This window comes from Corvus moneduloides, chromosome 2 (assembly GCF_009650955.1).
Source record: "Corvus moneduloides isolate bCorMon1 chromosome 2, bCorMon1.pri, whole genome shotgun sequence".
Classification (NCBI taxonomy): Eukaryota; Metazoa; Chordata; class Aves; order Passeriformes; family Corvidae; genus Corvus; species Corvus moneduloides.
Window position 1 is genome coordinate 98,994,574 of NC_045477.1, and position 14,659 is coordinate 99,009,232.

The 14,659-nt window shown below is 47.9% G+C and overlaps 2 protein-coding genes across 3 annotated transcripts in view; one reads left to right on the forward strand and one right to left on the reverse strand.

The window, feature by feature from the left end:
- COL4A2 (collagen type IV alpha 2 chain) overlaps positions 1-8,190 on the reverse strand; it is a 145,527-nt gene extending 137,337 nt beyond the window's left edge. Inside the window, exons 1-3 of one of the 2 annotated variants that reach the window (XM_032100568.1) lie at positions 8,104-8,190; positions 7,552-7,655; positions 7,355-7,415 (exon numbers count right to left, since the gene is read on the reverse strand). In XM_032100568.1, the coding sequence (XP_031956459.1) occupies positions 7,355-7,415; positions 7,552-7,595 (105 nt within the window). In that variant the 5' untranslated portion in view covers positions 7,596-7,655; positions 8,104-8,190. Of the gene's footprint in view, positions 1-7,354; positions 7,416-7,551; positions 7,656-7,945; positions 7,989-8,103 lie in introns of those variants that run through there. The other variant, XM_032100566.1, reaches the window with a different exon arrangement.
- An 80-nt stretch (positions 8,191-8,270) lies between these two features.
- The window catches only part of COL4A1 (collagen type IV alpha 1 chain), a 120,536-nt gene continuing 114,147 nt past the window's right edge, over positions 8,271-14,659 (forward strand). The window contains exon 1 of the mRNA XM_032100569.1: positions 8,271-8,421. Within this exon, the coding sequence (XP_031956460.1) occupies positions 8,359-8,421 (63 nt within the window). The 5' untranslated portion in view covers positions 8,271-8,358. The remainder of the gene's footprint in view (positions 8,422-14,659) is intronic.

The following is a 14,659-nucleotide window of genomic DNA, read 5'->3' on the forward strand; positions in this document are numbered from 1 at the left end:
AGGAGTCCTTTCTAAACTACCCAACAATTCTTCCAGGGTTCAAAGAAATTTTGAATAAAGGAATCAGATGGGCTAGGAGGGTCCCCAAAGTGCTAGCAATTTTTTCAAGGTACGATTATTCTGTTGGATTTTCATATGGAACACCACTCTTACTCAAAGATGGGCTCAGTTGTACACTTACCCAATCAGACCTAAATAAGCCATGTCTGCCGGTATGGATATACCTCAAATGAAGTTGTTCTAAATTAGGATTGGAATGTATCTTTTTGAGGAATCTCCTAGGCTGTTTCTGAAGCAGCACACAGGTAAGGAGTCTGGATTTCCAGGAAGAGGTGGATTCACTTTGCATGCGCTAAGTAATGTGGCAGATGAAATCAATACATCAGATTGATGCCTCATTCCTAGGTCACCTGGGCAGTATGCCTGCCCTATCACATTTTTCCCACTGTGATCCCAGTGTCTACATTTACAGTGGACGTATTAAGCAGGATGGGCCAAGTGATTACTCCACCCTGGCTTCTTTCAGCCTGGAAATCCTGTGTTGATGTAGAAAGTCCTCCTGTTTCAACCAGACAAAACTTTCCAGATGGAATAAAACAGGACACATCTGGGAAAAACTGGATGTGAGATAGCCCAGAGCATTGACACATTTTAACTTAGCACAATAACTCAGGCACCCATGTCAGCAATCTAATTTCACTATGAAACCAATAGAAGTAGTACACAGTACTGTTGGTTTTATTTTCTCTTTTAAAAATTATTGCTTTGCCCACTTTGATGACATCCCTCCATGATATATCCCCTTGCAATCTCACAGAAGTGAAGAGAATCTCATGCACTACTTCAACTGTTTTCTTTCTATATTTCTATATATGGTCTCGTTTTAAAATGACAGTTGTGATCTGTTATTTGCTGTTATTTTTGCAAATGTTATTCAAACTTATTTTCTCTCAATTTTCTTTCTTTGATCTGACAGTTATTTCCTTCTTTGCTGGGATTCTATTGCTCCCACCTAAATAAAACTTGGAAAAAATTAATTTTTGTTAGAGGCAGTTTAAAAAATATACTAAGAGGGCACCAATAAAGTAATCAAATGTTACAAAATTACTTAGGGAAAAGTGTGCTTTGGGGAAGACAAAAGGAAAAAAATCAGCATTAGCATAAGATACATTCTCTGAAGAGAAAAAAAAACAAAACCAAGAACTATACAGGGACAGAAAGGGAGAAGAAACCTGTAAACTTGGTTGAACTTCAGGTAGTTAATACTACTTAATTTTATTTAATCCATGTGAATTCTTAAATCTACAATTCAGAGGAGTTCCAAAGTTATTTGAGGCCTTTAACATCACTATCCAGTGTACGCCAAAGAGTGCTAAAGATAACTGTGCCTGATCGACTCCATCTGGCTGGCTGTCCTTGGACTTCCATTCAGGGACTTCTCTTCCTTAGTTCTTAAAGCCTGCAACCAGCATCCTCTTCTCTTGCCAGAGACACCATTTTTTTCTCTCCCAGTTCTCTGATATCCTAAACATCCTCCTTCTTTTTCTTCCTCTCATTTCTTTTTCTGGTGAGAAACATCCATGTCTCCCTAACAGCCAGCAGCAGCCTGCCAGGCAACACATTCAGTCAAACTCTCAAACTTCTGCTCTTACTCTCTCCCTCTTTCCTGGCCTTTCCTTAATCTCCCTCCAATTTCTTCCTATGTGCAATTTTTTCTCATTCAACACCACTTATGTCCAGCAGCTGTAACTCATTCACATATATATGGATGTCAAAGTCAGCAGCTCTCCCTGTCTCATTACAGACCTGGTCCTACAGACTCTAATAACTCGTAACCGTTTTTTTAATTCAAGATAATAAAACAATAACATTAGCACATTGATCTGTGTAACAAATAGGAGAATATTCAGTGTGACAAACAGGATTACAATATAAAGAATATGACTGCCAGCAACTCTGCCAATTATCCAGGTGCTGCTGCGTCCCACAGACCCCCACTTTGTCACTTTGTAAACCTATTTGACCAGAGCTGCCAGTGCAAGGAGCAAGCCCAACCCCCCTCCCACCCCCAGCTGCCTGCTTCCAGTCCCATGCCAGCCCAAGTTTCTATGAATACAAGTGATGATCTGACCCAGGATAAAGTTAGTTCTCACCCCTCTTCTCTTTTGGGGTAGTGATTAGTATAAACAAGGAATTTTCCAATTCAGTTCACCACATGACTACAGAAAGACCTGTGCTGGCCACGGGAAGAAAGCAGCATGCGTGGAAAACAGGATAAATATTTTGATAGCAGTGCAGCTCAATTTTTCATGGAAACATGACCAGACTTCCCCATTCACATTCACTGGGGTGTTCCATCTCCTACACAGCCACCACCTTTGGAATTACTAAATCTGGGAAATCAGACCTTGAAGCAAGCCAATTTACTTTTTCAAGATTCTCTGGGAAAACCAGCATGTGGAGGAGATTCAAGCAGCCATGACCAGACCACGTCCGTTAACCGAGATATCTTGAACAACTCTTCAGTATACCTCTATTTTAACACCACAGCCTGCAGTCTACTATAAGAACATGAAGGAGAATGAATTTAGTCCATGCTATAGCTAAAACTCAGGTATCATGCTATGCACACTACAACACAACTTCATAAAAGGAGGGTCATAATGCCACAGGTTTATGTCAACTGATCCCAGTAATATCATTACTGGGCATAAAACATTCGCAGTATCACCAGCCTGCTCTGGTTTCAGTAGCACATGGTAATTTTATCATCCATTCAGCACTATGCAGCAGAACAATGTTTGTATCTAAATGAGGCAAAGACAAGCAGCACATGACATTTAAGGTCCTCACTCCTGTCCCTTCTTACAGGGCTGTGGGTCCCCAGCCTGACAGCTCTTGCTCAGGCATGATGTGGAGAGATCAACCATCCACGCAGACTGACGGGCAAGCACTACACGCCAACTGCAGCTGGAGTGCAGGATTATTGTGTGTCACAACACCTGCTGCAAAAGCCTAGGACTTCCCATTCCTTAACACAGTATTCCATCTCACCACAAAGATGTGGCCTATCATCACACATCTAGATGGAGTGTAAAGTCATAAAGTTGCAGACAGTAGGATTAAAATATAAGTGGGATAGCTTTTGAAAAAATGTAATCAAGGTCCCGCTAGCACATGACCACTGAGCCTTACCCACACTTGTGGCTGACCAATAAATGCAGCCACAAGCCAAGCCTTACCAACCTCAGTTTTCTATATTCAAGCCTGATCCAAAATCTATTCCCATTAATGATAATCTTTCCATTAAACTCACCAAGCTTTGTAATAGGTAAATGCCGCACTCTCCTATACATTATCTCTCATGTCTTTCACATCCTTGTGACAATGATGCAAGAGCAGTGTAATTAAATCCAACATGTTAGTAAGTTCTACTTGTATCAACAACTCAGGTAGATAGCTGCAACCACCTATACAGTGCATAACAACTATTTTTGGATTTAACTATTTTATTTAAACAACAATTTATTTATAAACATGCCTCTGACTTGCAGAAATAAGCTACACAGTCCTCAGATGTAACTGAAGACATTTCACCTGCAGATTAACTTTACCAAAGTACTCTTTGGTATCTACAGCACAGCATTTTTGGTGCCTTTGATACAAAAATAAAGAAGTTGTTGGGTTTGTGTTGGAGGTTGGGGTTGTTCCTTTTGTTTTCTTTCTCTCAGGGAATTTTCTTCCATCTGTTGCTGAGAGACAATAACGACCGGTACTTAAGAGAGACAAAAGAAGTAGCCACGGTTCAGGGGAAGGGTGCTGCTGGCTACTCTCTTAGCTGAGGGGTTTCTCTTGGAGGGTCAGAGACACCGTGAGATTTGGGTTGGGGGGAAGGGGCTAAGCACAGCTCCTAGCTCTCTCTTGCTCTCAGCATTGGAGGAGGACGGTCAAGCTGTTGCTCACTGGGGGGAGAATTCGCTGCTGCCACCAGAGCCCAGCCCTGTACTGCTTCTCCTGCTGTGGGTGAGTCTTTGCTTGTGAGAGCAGCCATTGAACTGGGACATTATTGGCACCCGGCCTCACCGGAAAGGACCCTTGTCAGCTGTTTGGGTGCCTCAGAGGAAAAGACTGGGATCCTGACTTTTTGAAAGTTTGAAAGACAGGTGTCTGCCAAGGAAGGAGGGAACCTCCCTTGGAATGAAGAATACGACCCCCTGTATTGGTTTTGCTCGGCCTGGTTTTTGGTAGCAGGGGGGCCACACAGGTGGTTCCTGTGAGAACCTCCTGGAAGTTTCCACCATGTCCAGCAGAGCCAGTCTCTGATGGCTCTGAAAGATGGACATGCTGCTGGCCAAAACTGGGCGAATGAGGTTGGTAATGCCTCTGTGATGACATATTTAAGAAGAAAATCGAAACAAAGTCACAAGGTTTTGGCTTCTAGTCAGAGAAGAGGAGGAGGTGAGAACTTGTGAAGGAAAACAACATGGCGACACCAAGGTCAGTGAAGAAGGAGGGGCAGGAGGTACTCCAGGCACCGGAGCCAAGATTCCTCTGCAGGCCGTGGTGCAGACCATGGTGAAGCAGGTTGTCCCCCTGCAGCCCATGGGTCTATGGGGGATGCAGAGATCCACCCACAGCCTGTGGGGAAGGTGCTCACACCGGAGCGGGTGGATGCCTGGAGGAGGCTGTGATCCAGTGGAAGACCCAGTGAAGAGAGAGGGCCTCTGCTTCCAGGCTGGAGCAGCCTGTCCTTGGAGGACTGCACCCCGTGGAAAGAGAGCCACGGTGCAGCAGTTTTGGGAGGACTGTGTGCCCATGGGAGGGACTCATGTTGCAGCAGGTGCGGTGTGGCTGCTGCTCGTGAGAGCAGACTCATGTTGGAGAGGTTTGCAGAGAACTGTCTCCCGTGGGAGGGAGCCCACAGCCTCACAGGGGAAGGACTCCTCACCCAGAGCAGTAGAAGAAAATCGTGGTGATGGACTGGCCAAACCCCCATGCCCTGTCTCCCTGTGCTGTCGGTGAGAAGGAGGGAGGGGCTGGGGGGAAAAGGTGTTTTTAAGGGCTTTTTTTATTTCTCATTATCCTCCTCTGAATCTGTTAGCAATAAATTCACTTTGTAACTTTAAGTTGAGCCTGTTTCACCCTTGAAGTGTTTTCTCCTGGTCCGCATCTCAACTAATGAAGCCCTCGTTAATTTTTTTTCCCCTCCCTTCTCTGCCCAACTGTCGCAGGGGAGGGTGAGCAAGCGCCTCTCATGGGTGCCTGGCATTGGGCCAGTGTCATGCCATGCCACCCCCTTCCCTACTAATTATTATAACTTTGAAATTAAGGGGCTTTCAGGCAAAGATGTGGGAAAAGTAAGAGCAGCTCTTTACTACTGTGTGCATGTATAACAAGATAAACAAACAACAACAATGGCAGCAACAACAAACAAAACCAGAAACCCAGGAACAGCCTTCTCCCGGCCACAGGCACCTTCCCCTTCGGTGCAGTTGCGCTCACAGCCGGCAGGGGCGCTGGTGGCTCCCGGCTGGGCAGGTGCGATGGCTCCCCCCGGCTGCAGGGGGCGCTGTGGCGAGAGCGCGGCCGTCTCTCTGCACATGGATGATGGCGGACGCAGCCGGCGGAAGGGATGGGGAAGGGGCAAACCCCCAGGGGCAGTCGATCCCGGTGCCCCAACCGATGGCAAAAGGAGCTGTAGCAGGAACCTCGGAAGCAGCAAGCTGGAACGGCAGAGGCGAGCAAAATCCCGGAGTAATAAATGAGATGTATCAGAAGCTCCACAGCTGTAGCAGGAACTGCGGGGTGTGCGGGGCTACAGTGTAGGAAAAAAAAGCCCAAGGTAACAGCAGAAAGCAGCGTGTCTGGGCAGTAGCAGTTGGGCTCCTCTGCAGCAGCTGCCACACACAGCCAGGGAGGTGCGCCCTCTGGGAAGGAGGAGGGAGTTGGTGTCTTGGGGATGGCTTTTTATGCCGTACCTTTTTGGGGTTTTTTTTATTTGTTTCTGGGGTGGTCACTTCTTCCCCCCCATACCCTGGCTCTGGGAGTATCATCATGAGTGAGAGCCAGACCGGAGTTTCCAGCAACAGTCGGGGTCGGGGTGAGGGGCAGCTCCTTCCTTCTGGGCGGGCTTTTTGGCTGGCATATGGTGGTGACATGCAGCTGGTGTCTCTGACTAGGGATATTGCTGCTTTGTGGGTTTTGCCTGTTTCTTTTTGTTTCTTTTCCTTTGGCACTGTGACTGGGCTTGCTGGCTAGCTTCTCTCCTTCTCTACTGTTGGGGAGCCCAGAGCCAGTGTGGGCCACGCCAGGACCTGGGAACACCCCGTTCCCTGCCAGGGGCCATCTCCTCTGCACAGCCCGGACCCAGGGACCAGCCACTGCCGGTGAGATACCCTGGGGAGGGATTCCCCACTTAGCCCTGCTGTTCTCTGCCGCAGTTTCAGGGCATCTTGCTATACTGTAACCCAACACTCAGTGCCTGCCGGGACACCCCACAGTTCCTGCTACAGCTGTGGAGCTTCTGATACATCTCATTTATTACTCCGGGATTTTGCTCGCCTCTGCCGTTCCAGCTTGCTGCTTCTGAGATTCCTGCTACAGCTCCTTTTGCCATCGGTTGGGGCACCGGGATCGACTGCCCCTGGGGGTTTGCCCCTTCCCCATCCCTTCCGCCGGCTGCGTCCGCCATCATCCATGTGCAGAGAGACGGCCGCGCTCTCGCCACAGCGCCCCCTGCAGCCGGGGGGAGCCATCGCACCTGCCCGGCCGGGAGCCACCAGCGCCCCTGCCGGCTGTGAGCGCAACTGCACCGAAGGGGAAGGTGCCTGTGGCCGGGAGAAGCTGTTCCTGGGTTTCTGGTTTTGTTTGTTGTTGCTGCCATTGTTGTTGTTTGTTTATCTTGTTATACATGCACACAGTAGTAAAGAGCTGCTCTTACTTTTCCCACATCTTTGCCTGAAAGCCCCTTAATTTCAAAGTTATAATAATTAGTAGGGAAGGGGATCATATTCTGCATTGCAAGGGAGGTTCCCACCTTCCTTGGCAGACACTTGTCTTTCAAAACAAGACAGTTTGTTTCACTATCACTTTAACAAAGTACCCAATTTGAGCAAAATTAACAGTGGAATATTTCAAACAACCTGACTCTTGAAGCATTATGCTTCTCTGCTAAACATCATTTTGTTGAAGGCAGCAATCTGTAAGGTTTGCAGAAATGATTTGTTAGTTGTTTCTTTTAATAGAAAGACAGATAAGCCATCTGGCAAAGAAAATGCAGTTCCTCACTTATTGGTACCAAGGAAACTGCTTTTTCCTCCTCTCCTCAGTAAAAGTCGTAAGACGTTTTACTTACAGCGTCCACTTTGACTGCTGACAGCAAAACTTCTATCAGGATCAGCAGAAGCCCCGTATCCCTGCAGAGAGAGGTGAATAAGGACGATATGGTCTTAAACTAGCGCAAAACAAGCACGTGATAACACTCTGCAGTTAAAGGTGACAATACGACTTTAAAAAGTTATTTCCAAAAGCCTACCGAGCGGAATTACTTACTGACAAAGGAAAATACGTGCACTGGGAAGCTGCGAGATGTCCATTTTCGCTCCTTCCCCGGCCGGGGGCTCGGCTCAGGGCCCCCTCCCGCCGGACGGCCACTCCTGCAAGGCAGAGAAGAGCCCGCTTGTAACGCCGCTCCCCGCGCCGGAGGTCTCCAGGCTCGGCGACGCCGCTGCCGGAGCAGGGAGCGGCCCCACCGGCCGGGCCGTGCCGGGCTCCGATCCGGGGGAAAGAGGGGGTTATCGCGTCGCTCCCGGCGCGGCGCACACAGCGGCGTCCTCCCGGCACGGAGCCACCCGCGGGGGCGCGGACCCCGACGGGCCAGGCAGAGCCAGCGCCCCCGGCCCTTCCCCGCCCCCTTCCGCCGCCCGGCCCCGCGCCCGCTCCGCACCGCTGCGCGCCGCGCTGCCGAGCCGAGCCGAGCCGAGCCGAGCCGAGCCGAGCCGAGCCGAGCCGAGCCGTGCCCTCCCGGGCGGCCGCAGCGGCGTGCGGCGAGGAAGCGGCGCGCCTCCCCGCTCCGCCCGCGCCCCCCCGCGGCCCACCACCCACCCGCGGCGGGGAAGAGGAGACGCAGGAACTGCGGCCAGCGGGCGAGGTTGCGCCCTCTTAGGGTCCCCGCCCGGGGGGAAGGAGAGGGGGAGCTGCCACCGCCCATCGAGTCCTTGGAACCCGAGGCATTTGAAGGCGCCGCGGCTGCGACGGAGGGGAGAGACTCGCATGTGGGGCCGGCCCCGCGGAGCCCCACTCTGAGTCGCCGGCACCCCGCCGCCCAGGGACTGACGGCGCGGTGCAGTGCGCGGCAGCATGCGGCTCTGGCTGGGCTTCGGGCTGCTGCTGAGCGCCGAGCTCAGCGCCGTGTCCGCCGCGGTGAGTACGCGGAGGCGGCTCCTTCGGGCTGCGCGATCGGGTGCACACGCGGGACCCTCTCACGGCGAGACGCGGGAGCGGGACGGGACCGGACGGGACGGGGAGCCGGCGTGGGGTGGCTCGGGGCCTCCGCTCTCGGAGCGCTGGGGCAGCCAGGTGGGCTTCGCGCGGATGCCCGGCTGCCCCGCCCCTCCGCAGGGCTGCGCCCGCTCGCCGGCCCTCCGCGGGCGCGGAGCGAGGCGGCCGGCACCGCGCGGGGATGGCAGCGGGGGTCTGGCGGGGACGGGCCCCGCAGCGCTCTCCCTATCCCACGGCCCTGCACGGAGCGCCGCTGACTGCGGAGGGAATAAAAAGCACGCACCCACCCGGGACTGAAAAGCAGCGAGTTATGTTTCCACGGTAAAAAATAACTTAAAAAAGAAGTGAAAAATAAATAATATTAATATGAATAATAGTTTAGTGTTGGCTGCTTGGATTCAAAGTGCTGTGCACGCTGCCTTTGACCCCGCGCGATGGGCAGTAGCAGCAGGCTGGGGACTGGGAGGGATCCTAATGTTAATGGTTAAAGTTGAATTTTGGCATCTTTCCGGATGGACCTAGATTGTGGCATAGACTTGTAAAATCGAAAGCATGCAAGTAGTCTGAAAGTTTTGCTAAGGGAGCTAATTTTATCACTGTGATAATAGCTACTAGCTGTCCTTAAGTTTAAATGACTCTCTTTCCTGGCGCTCCTGAAGTATTTGGGCAGTTCCTTCTGTACCTCTAAGTAAAGGGCAGTTGACATAATAACTTGAAATAGGTTATCTTTTTGTGTCTCCTTGTTTCCTTGCATTTGGTTAGGTTGATACTGTATTAGTGAAATTCAGGAGTGCAGAAAACTTGTCAGTAGATTTAGACACATGGGTTTTTGTCATGCTTCCTACCATAAATTTAAGATCTTGTATTAACATTTCAATCAACAATGGAAATATGGGAAAAGGTTACTTTAAGCTTTTCTGCAATTTCAGATGAAATTAAGTCCTATAATGAATTTTGATACCTCTCTGTGACCAATGGGATGCCTTGAATCAACTGAAGTAAGCAATGCACTGAACTACTGATGTCTTGTCTGTTGCTCCTAGGTTGATAACATCAGGCTTACTTCGATTGCAGTAAATCACTCAGTAGTGAATTCTCTTAGGCAATTCACCCATCACTTGGCATTAAGCTGATTAAACTGTATTCCCTTAAGGTCCTAATTAATTTTAATTAATTAGAATATTTTGAAGTAAATTATTTGCATTTAAGTTCTGAATTTGGTATGTCTAGAGATATAAATATGTATCTGTAAGGTACATTCCCACCTTGTGCTGTAAAGTGAAGTCATTGGGTAAACCATGACTTTCAATCAAAGACACAAAACTGTGTAGGGAAGAGGTGCTTATTAAAAGAAGATACAAACTTTAATCAGTTGTACAATTTAAGGTCTTCTGTAGCAACTGTGAAGAGGCTCTGTTCTAGAAGTGTCCTGCATGTACTGGATACATTATTTTATTAAAATCAAGATTTCTTGAAATTTAACCTGGAGCTGTTAATTACATTATGAAACTATTCCCATTATTAACTGTTTTTTGTGGGTTGAGCTGCCTGCAGATTTACAGTTCCTCGTCAGTGCCACCAGGAAACACAAGTATGCAGTGGAAGTTCAGCTCCTTGCAGTTTTGTTGCCTTAGATAAACTTTCAGTTGTAAATGGGTGGCCCTTCAATGAATTCAGTTCTGCTGGCACTGTCCCCAGCTCCACACTGTTGCCTGTCACTAGCAACCTCTCAAAAGATGATGGAGATGGCTGTTGGCCTGCACCACACCAGGTGTGGGTGGTGATCAAGGGGCTTCTCTTTGGAGATTCTTGAGCCAGGCTGATGCCTGTGCATGATTGTGGCAGGGTGGTGTGAAGCACTCTACACCTGGGCAGGACCTCTTCTGCTTTTGGAGAGTTGACAGAGCTGACCCCGCTCTCACATGGTCCTCAGATGAACGTGTTCCCACTGTTTACATTTAAAGAGTAGTTGTATTAGCAGAAGTTTGTGTGGTAGGGAAGGTTGTAGCAGTACTCTTTGCAATAGGCTGAATGGAGCAACCACTTTTCTCCAGAAAAAAAAAAAATATGCTGGCTCCTTCCTTCCCCAAAGTAGCTTTTATTGGCTAGTCCTGTTTTGTGGTTTGTTTTTTTTTTTTTTTTTACGACAGTTGTGCAGCCACAGTCTTCTTAATTGTCCCATGGCCTTCATCACAGAATTGGTGAGGCTGGTGGGCACCTTGGAGATCATCTCGTCCAACCCCCTGCTCAGAGCGGGGACACCTACAACAGGCTGCTTAAGGCTTAGTCCCACTGAGTTTTAAATGTGTCCAAGGATGGAGACTGCTCAGCCCCTCTAGGCAACCTATGTCAGCGCTTAGTCACCCTTACAGTAAATGTTTCTTCATATGTGCATTGTGGTTGTTCTGAGGTACCTAACTGAGGCTTGAGACCGTGCCTGTGTGCACAAGCAAGTGTGGCAGCAGCTCATGCTCTGCTGGTGGTGGTGATCCTGCAGTCTGTCAGGGCTGACAGTGAAAAATTGTTTTTATCTCTGACATATCTGTGATTAAATACATACAAGGAGATTTGGAAGGACTCCTCTGACAGAGGCATTTGACATAGCAAAGCCAGCCAGCTACTGTCATGATCATGTGCCTCAGTACAGAAAGAGGGAGCTTCTCTGTTGCAGCTCTCACTGGTTTTAATGTGGTATTATAAGGTGCATCCAGATGTGACACTGGAAGTTTAGTGTTCTTTATTTTGACCAATTATAATTAAAATATTAGTTATAGCTAATCTGGGCTTTTGTGCTGTTCTGTGTTCTTCTCAGGAGATTAATTTTCAGCTTACAATGAGAGCAGAGTGGAAGACAGGGCAGCAGATTAAGATGTTTCCAGGTCAAGATAAGAGACTGCTCCCATGAGACGGTTACAGGAGAAGCTTGTTTTGATGGTTCTCTGCAGGGGTTCTCATTTCTGACACTCTTCAGGCTGCCATTTCCTTTGGAGAAAGTCTATTTCCTAACATTAGTACTGCTCAGTTGAGAGTTGACAATGCCATGGAAATCCTTGTCCTTGCTGCTGCAGTGCTGGTCCTTGTGCTTTGTGCAGTGGAGTGAGATCTTCAGCTGCACTTGAGCCCTGGGTTGAGTCACCTTCCACAGAAATGGACTGGCTGCCATGTAATGTTGGTGGAATGAAGGAGGTCTCCTGGCCACCACTGCTCAGCAGTGGGCTTAGCATTCTCTCCAAGTTCCCAACCCATCCCTGTTTTCTGCTTTTAGTCTTGGTGAAATGGGTGCTGGGACAGAGCTGAGAGCAAGCTCTATGGAGCTAATAGGGAAAGGCATGCCAAAACAGTGATAAAAGCATGCATAAGTTTTTCCACAAGGGCAGTGCTGATTCCACTAGTCCTACTTGAGCTGAGTGTGTGGTGGCAACTGGGGATGCACTGGTGTGAGGCCAGGAGGTTCCTGTCCCTGGGTAAGCCCTGTATGAAGAGTGGTGCCCTGTACGTGGCCAGGCAGAGACAGCTCTGCTGTGTTGCCCTCATGCCTTCCTTGCATCACCTCTCCTGTTTTTACATCATATTTGGGAATGCATTCTGACACATGCAGTTAAAAGCCAAAAGCAAAAAGAATGTAATTGCTTCCAACTAATCTGAACAATTTTTCTATTCTCTTTTCATTATAAATGTGATTTACTGAAAATTGAGATGTATGGGGCACATAAACCAAGAGCAAATAAGAAGAATGACAAGGGCTTTTGGTTTGTGGTTGAACAGAAGTATGACTGAGTCTGAATCACTGGTAGCACTTCACCTGGGTGTGCTTTTCCTAATGAAGTAAGGCAAGGTTGGGCAGCTGCCTTCATGTCAAGGACTGCCACTCTCTTTGATGCTGAAACACCTATTCCTCGAGGCCATCTGACACCCTTGTCCCTGAATGTCCTCAAGGACTTGACAATATCAAGAGCATGTTTAAGAAACCCTGGTAAGTGTTAATTTAGGAGGGAGATACAGTCACTCTGGTTCCAAAAATATGGCCAGAAGGGGAGACCTAAATGATTTCTAATGAGTGAAGATTTTCTCGGGCTAGAAGGCTTCAGGGAAAAACAGTAAGTGGGTTTGGTTGCCCCTGCCAGGCTATGGTGGGGTGTGGGAGTCTGAAGAAGACAAGTGCAGTGCTCCCTTCCTCCTGTTGGAGGAAGATGTCTTGTCAGGAAGAGGTGTAGGATCTGGGGTGGCTGAGGATGCACCAGAGAGGGTCATGAGAGCTTGGGCAGGAGGGTGGCCTTCCAGCCTGTGGTGAGCAGTGCTGGCTGGGGAAGTGGTGGAGTGGTGGGCGTGGGTTCACCTGTTCACCCTTGGCATTGGGGAGTTATTACTCAATATATATACACAGGAAAGTGTGCATATATTGAGCAATATGGGCACTTCTGGGGCAAGAGGACAGGCCTGGTGGCTCCTTGGTCCCAAATATATATATCTGTTGTCCTTTCTGCCAACTTTCCCTCTCCCTTTGGCCACTTCTTCTACAGCACCGTGGCATGGGGTGCTGGAGGTGGGAGAGAAGGGCAGGCTTTTTTGGAAACACATACCTGCCTGCTGCTAGTTGTGTTGGTGAACACAGTCCCTGAACCTCCTTGAGCAGTCAGTCCTGACTCATCTCCACAGACTTTGCTCCTGGAGTCAGCTGTTGAGTGTCAGCATATGCAAGTGCACTCATGGACTATCATTCCAAGTTGCACAATTTTTGCTTCTGAGTGTTTGTATCAAATGCCTGCAGGACTACTGCAATGTTTCATTGCCACTTGTCCATTTGGTGTTTATAATCCTGGATATCATTAGGCTGTACAATGCCTGAGGTTATGCTGGATGTATATTCTGTCAGTTGCCTTGATTATGTAGAGCAATGTAGGAGAGCTGCTGCAGGCAGCTAAGACTATTGTTTTAAAATGTCAGAAACCAGCTTTAGGGATAGGCTTAGGAATATTGTTCTTTTTATAGAACTAGACTAAACAAAGGAAGATTCAACAACCTCTACACGAGAATAAATTGACTTACTTCATCAGTGTTTAAAAGTTGCATAGTATGCCCTCCCCAGAATTTCCGCTGACTTTCCCATCATAAACACTTAACACCTTAACATCTTGCAAGATTTGATCAAAGAGAAGAGTTTGGGAGTGGGCTATGACCTGAATGGAAGAGCAACCTGCGGCTTTAGTGAGTAGTTGAAAGTGTGAAGTACTGCTGCAATGTAATGATGTTTGTGAGAAGATAAATTTTTGATTTCTCTTGGTTGTGACTGGCTGGAATTATTCTTGGTGATTTAATACATCAAAAGAGTATGTGGGATTAACTCTTCAAGAGCATTTATATAGCAGTGTCTTGGACAATGTGTCAGTAAAATACAGAACAAGTTAAAACATTATCAATATGTAATTACTGCCATTATGCTGTTGTAGTCTGTGAGTTGCTGTAAAGAAACAGGCGAAGGTATTCTTCATAAAGAGTATAACTAGTGCAAAAAACTAGTCTGTTCTTACCCTCTGGCATGTACAAACAGTTAAAGGATGAAAAAACTGACTGTTTAATCTTCCTTTATCTCTGACATATTCTCTTACAGGAGGAGGAGCTCGAATAAACTTTGTAAATTGAAAAAGAAAAGTACAGTGTATATGTTCAAAAGCACTTCAGCTTCCAGTCGCTTGTACTTCTACTACACTGTTCAGCTCAGGGCTCATTTTTTACCGCTCTGATATCTCAAAATATCTCAAATATGTATTTTTTAGGAAACCCCTTAACACTGTGCATGCTTTCATTATATTTCCAATGTGAGCAAAAAACATCGTAAGCCATTAAAAAAACCCCATTTAATGTTATATTAGCTCTTCTTAGGTTAGATGGTTGTGTGGTGGTGGTAGGAAATACCCCTTTTCACCTCTGATTTGTCAATTTATCAAGCATCTGAAAACTTGTACTTATGGGTTCTGATGAGAATTGTTGTCCTGCTTTTATACCTGTGCTGGGATGTTTCGGTGACATCAGTGCAAGGTGCTGAGGCCTGGGTGCAGACAGCAGGTGCCGTGGGACTCAGCAGCTTGGGAATCTGCTTGGGTGGAAATGAGTCAGCCTAGCCTTGCAAGCAGCAAAAAAGCTCCCTTTTTTTGGCTTGGCT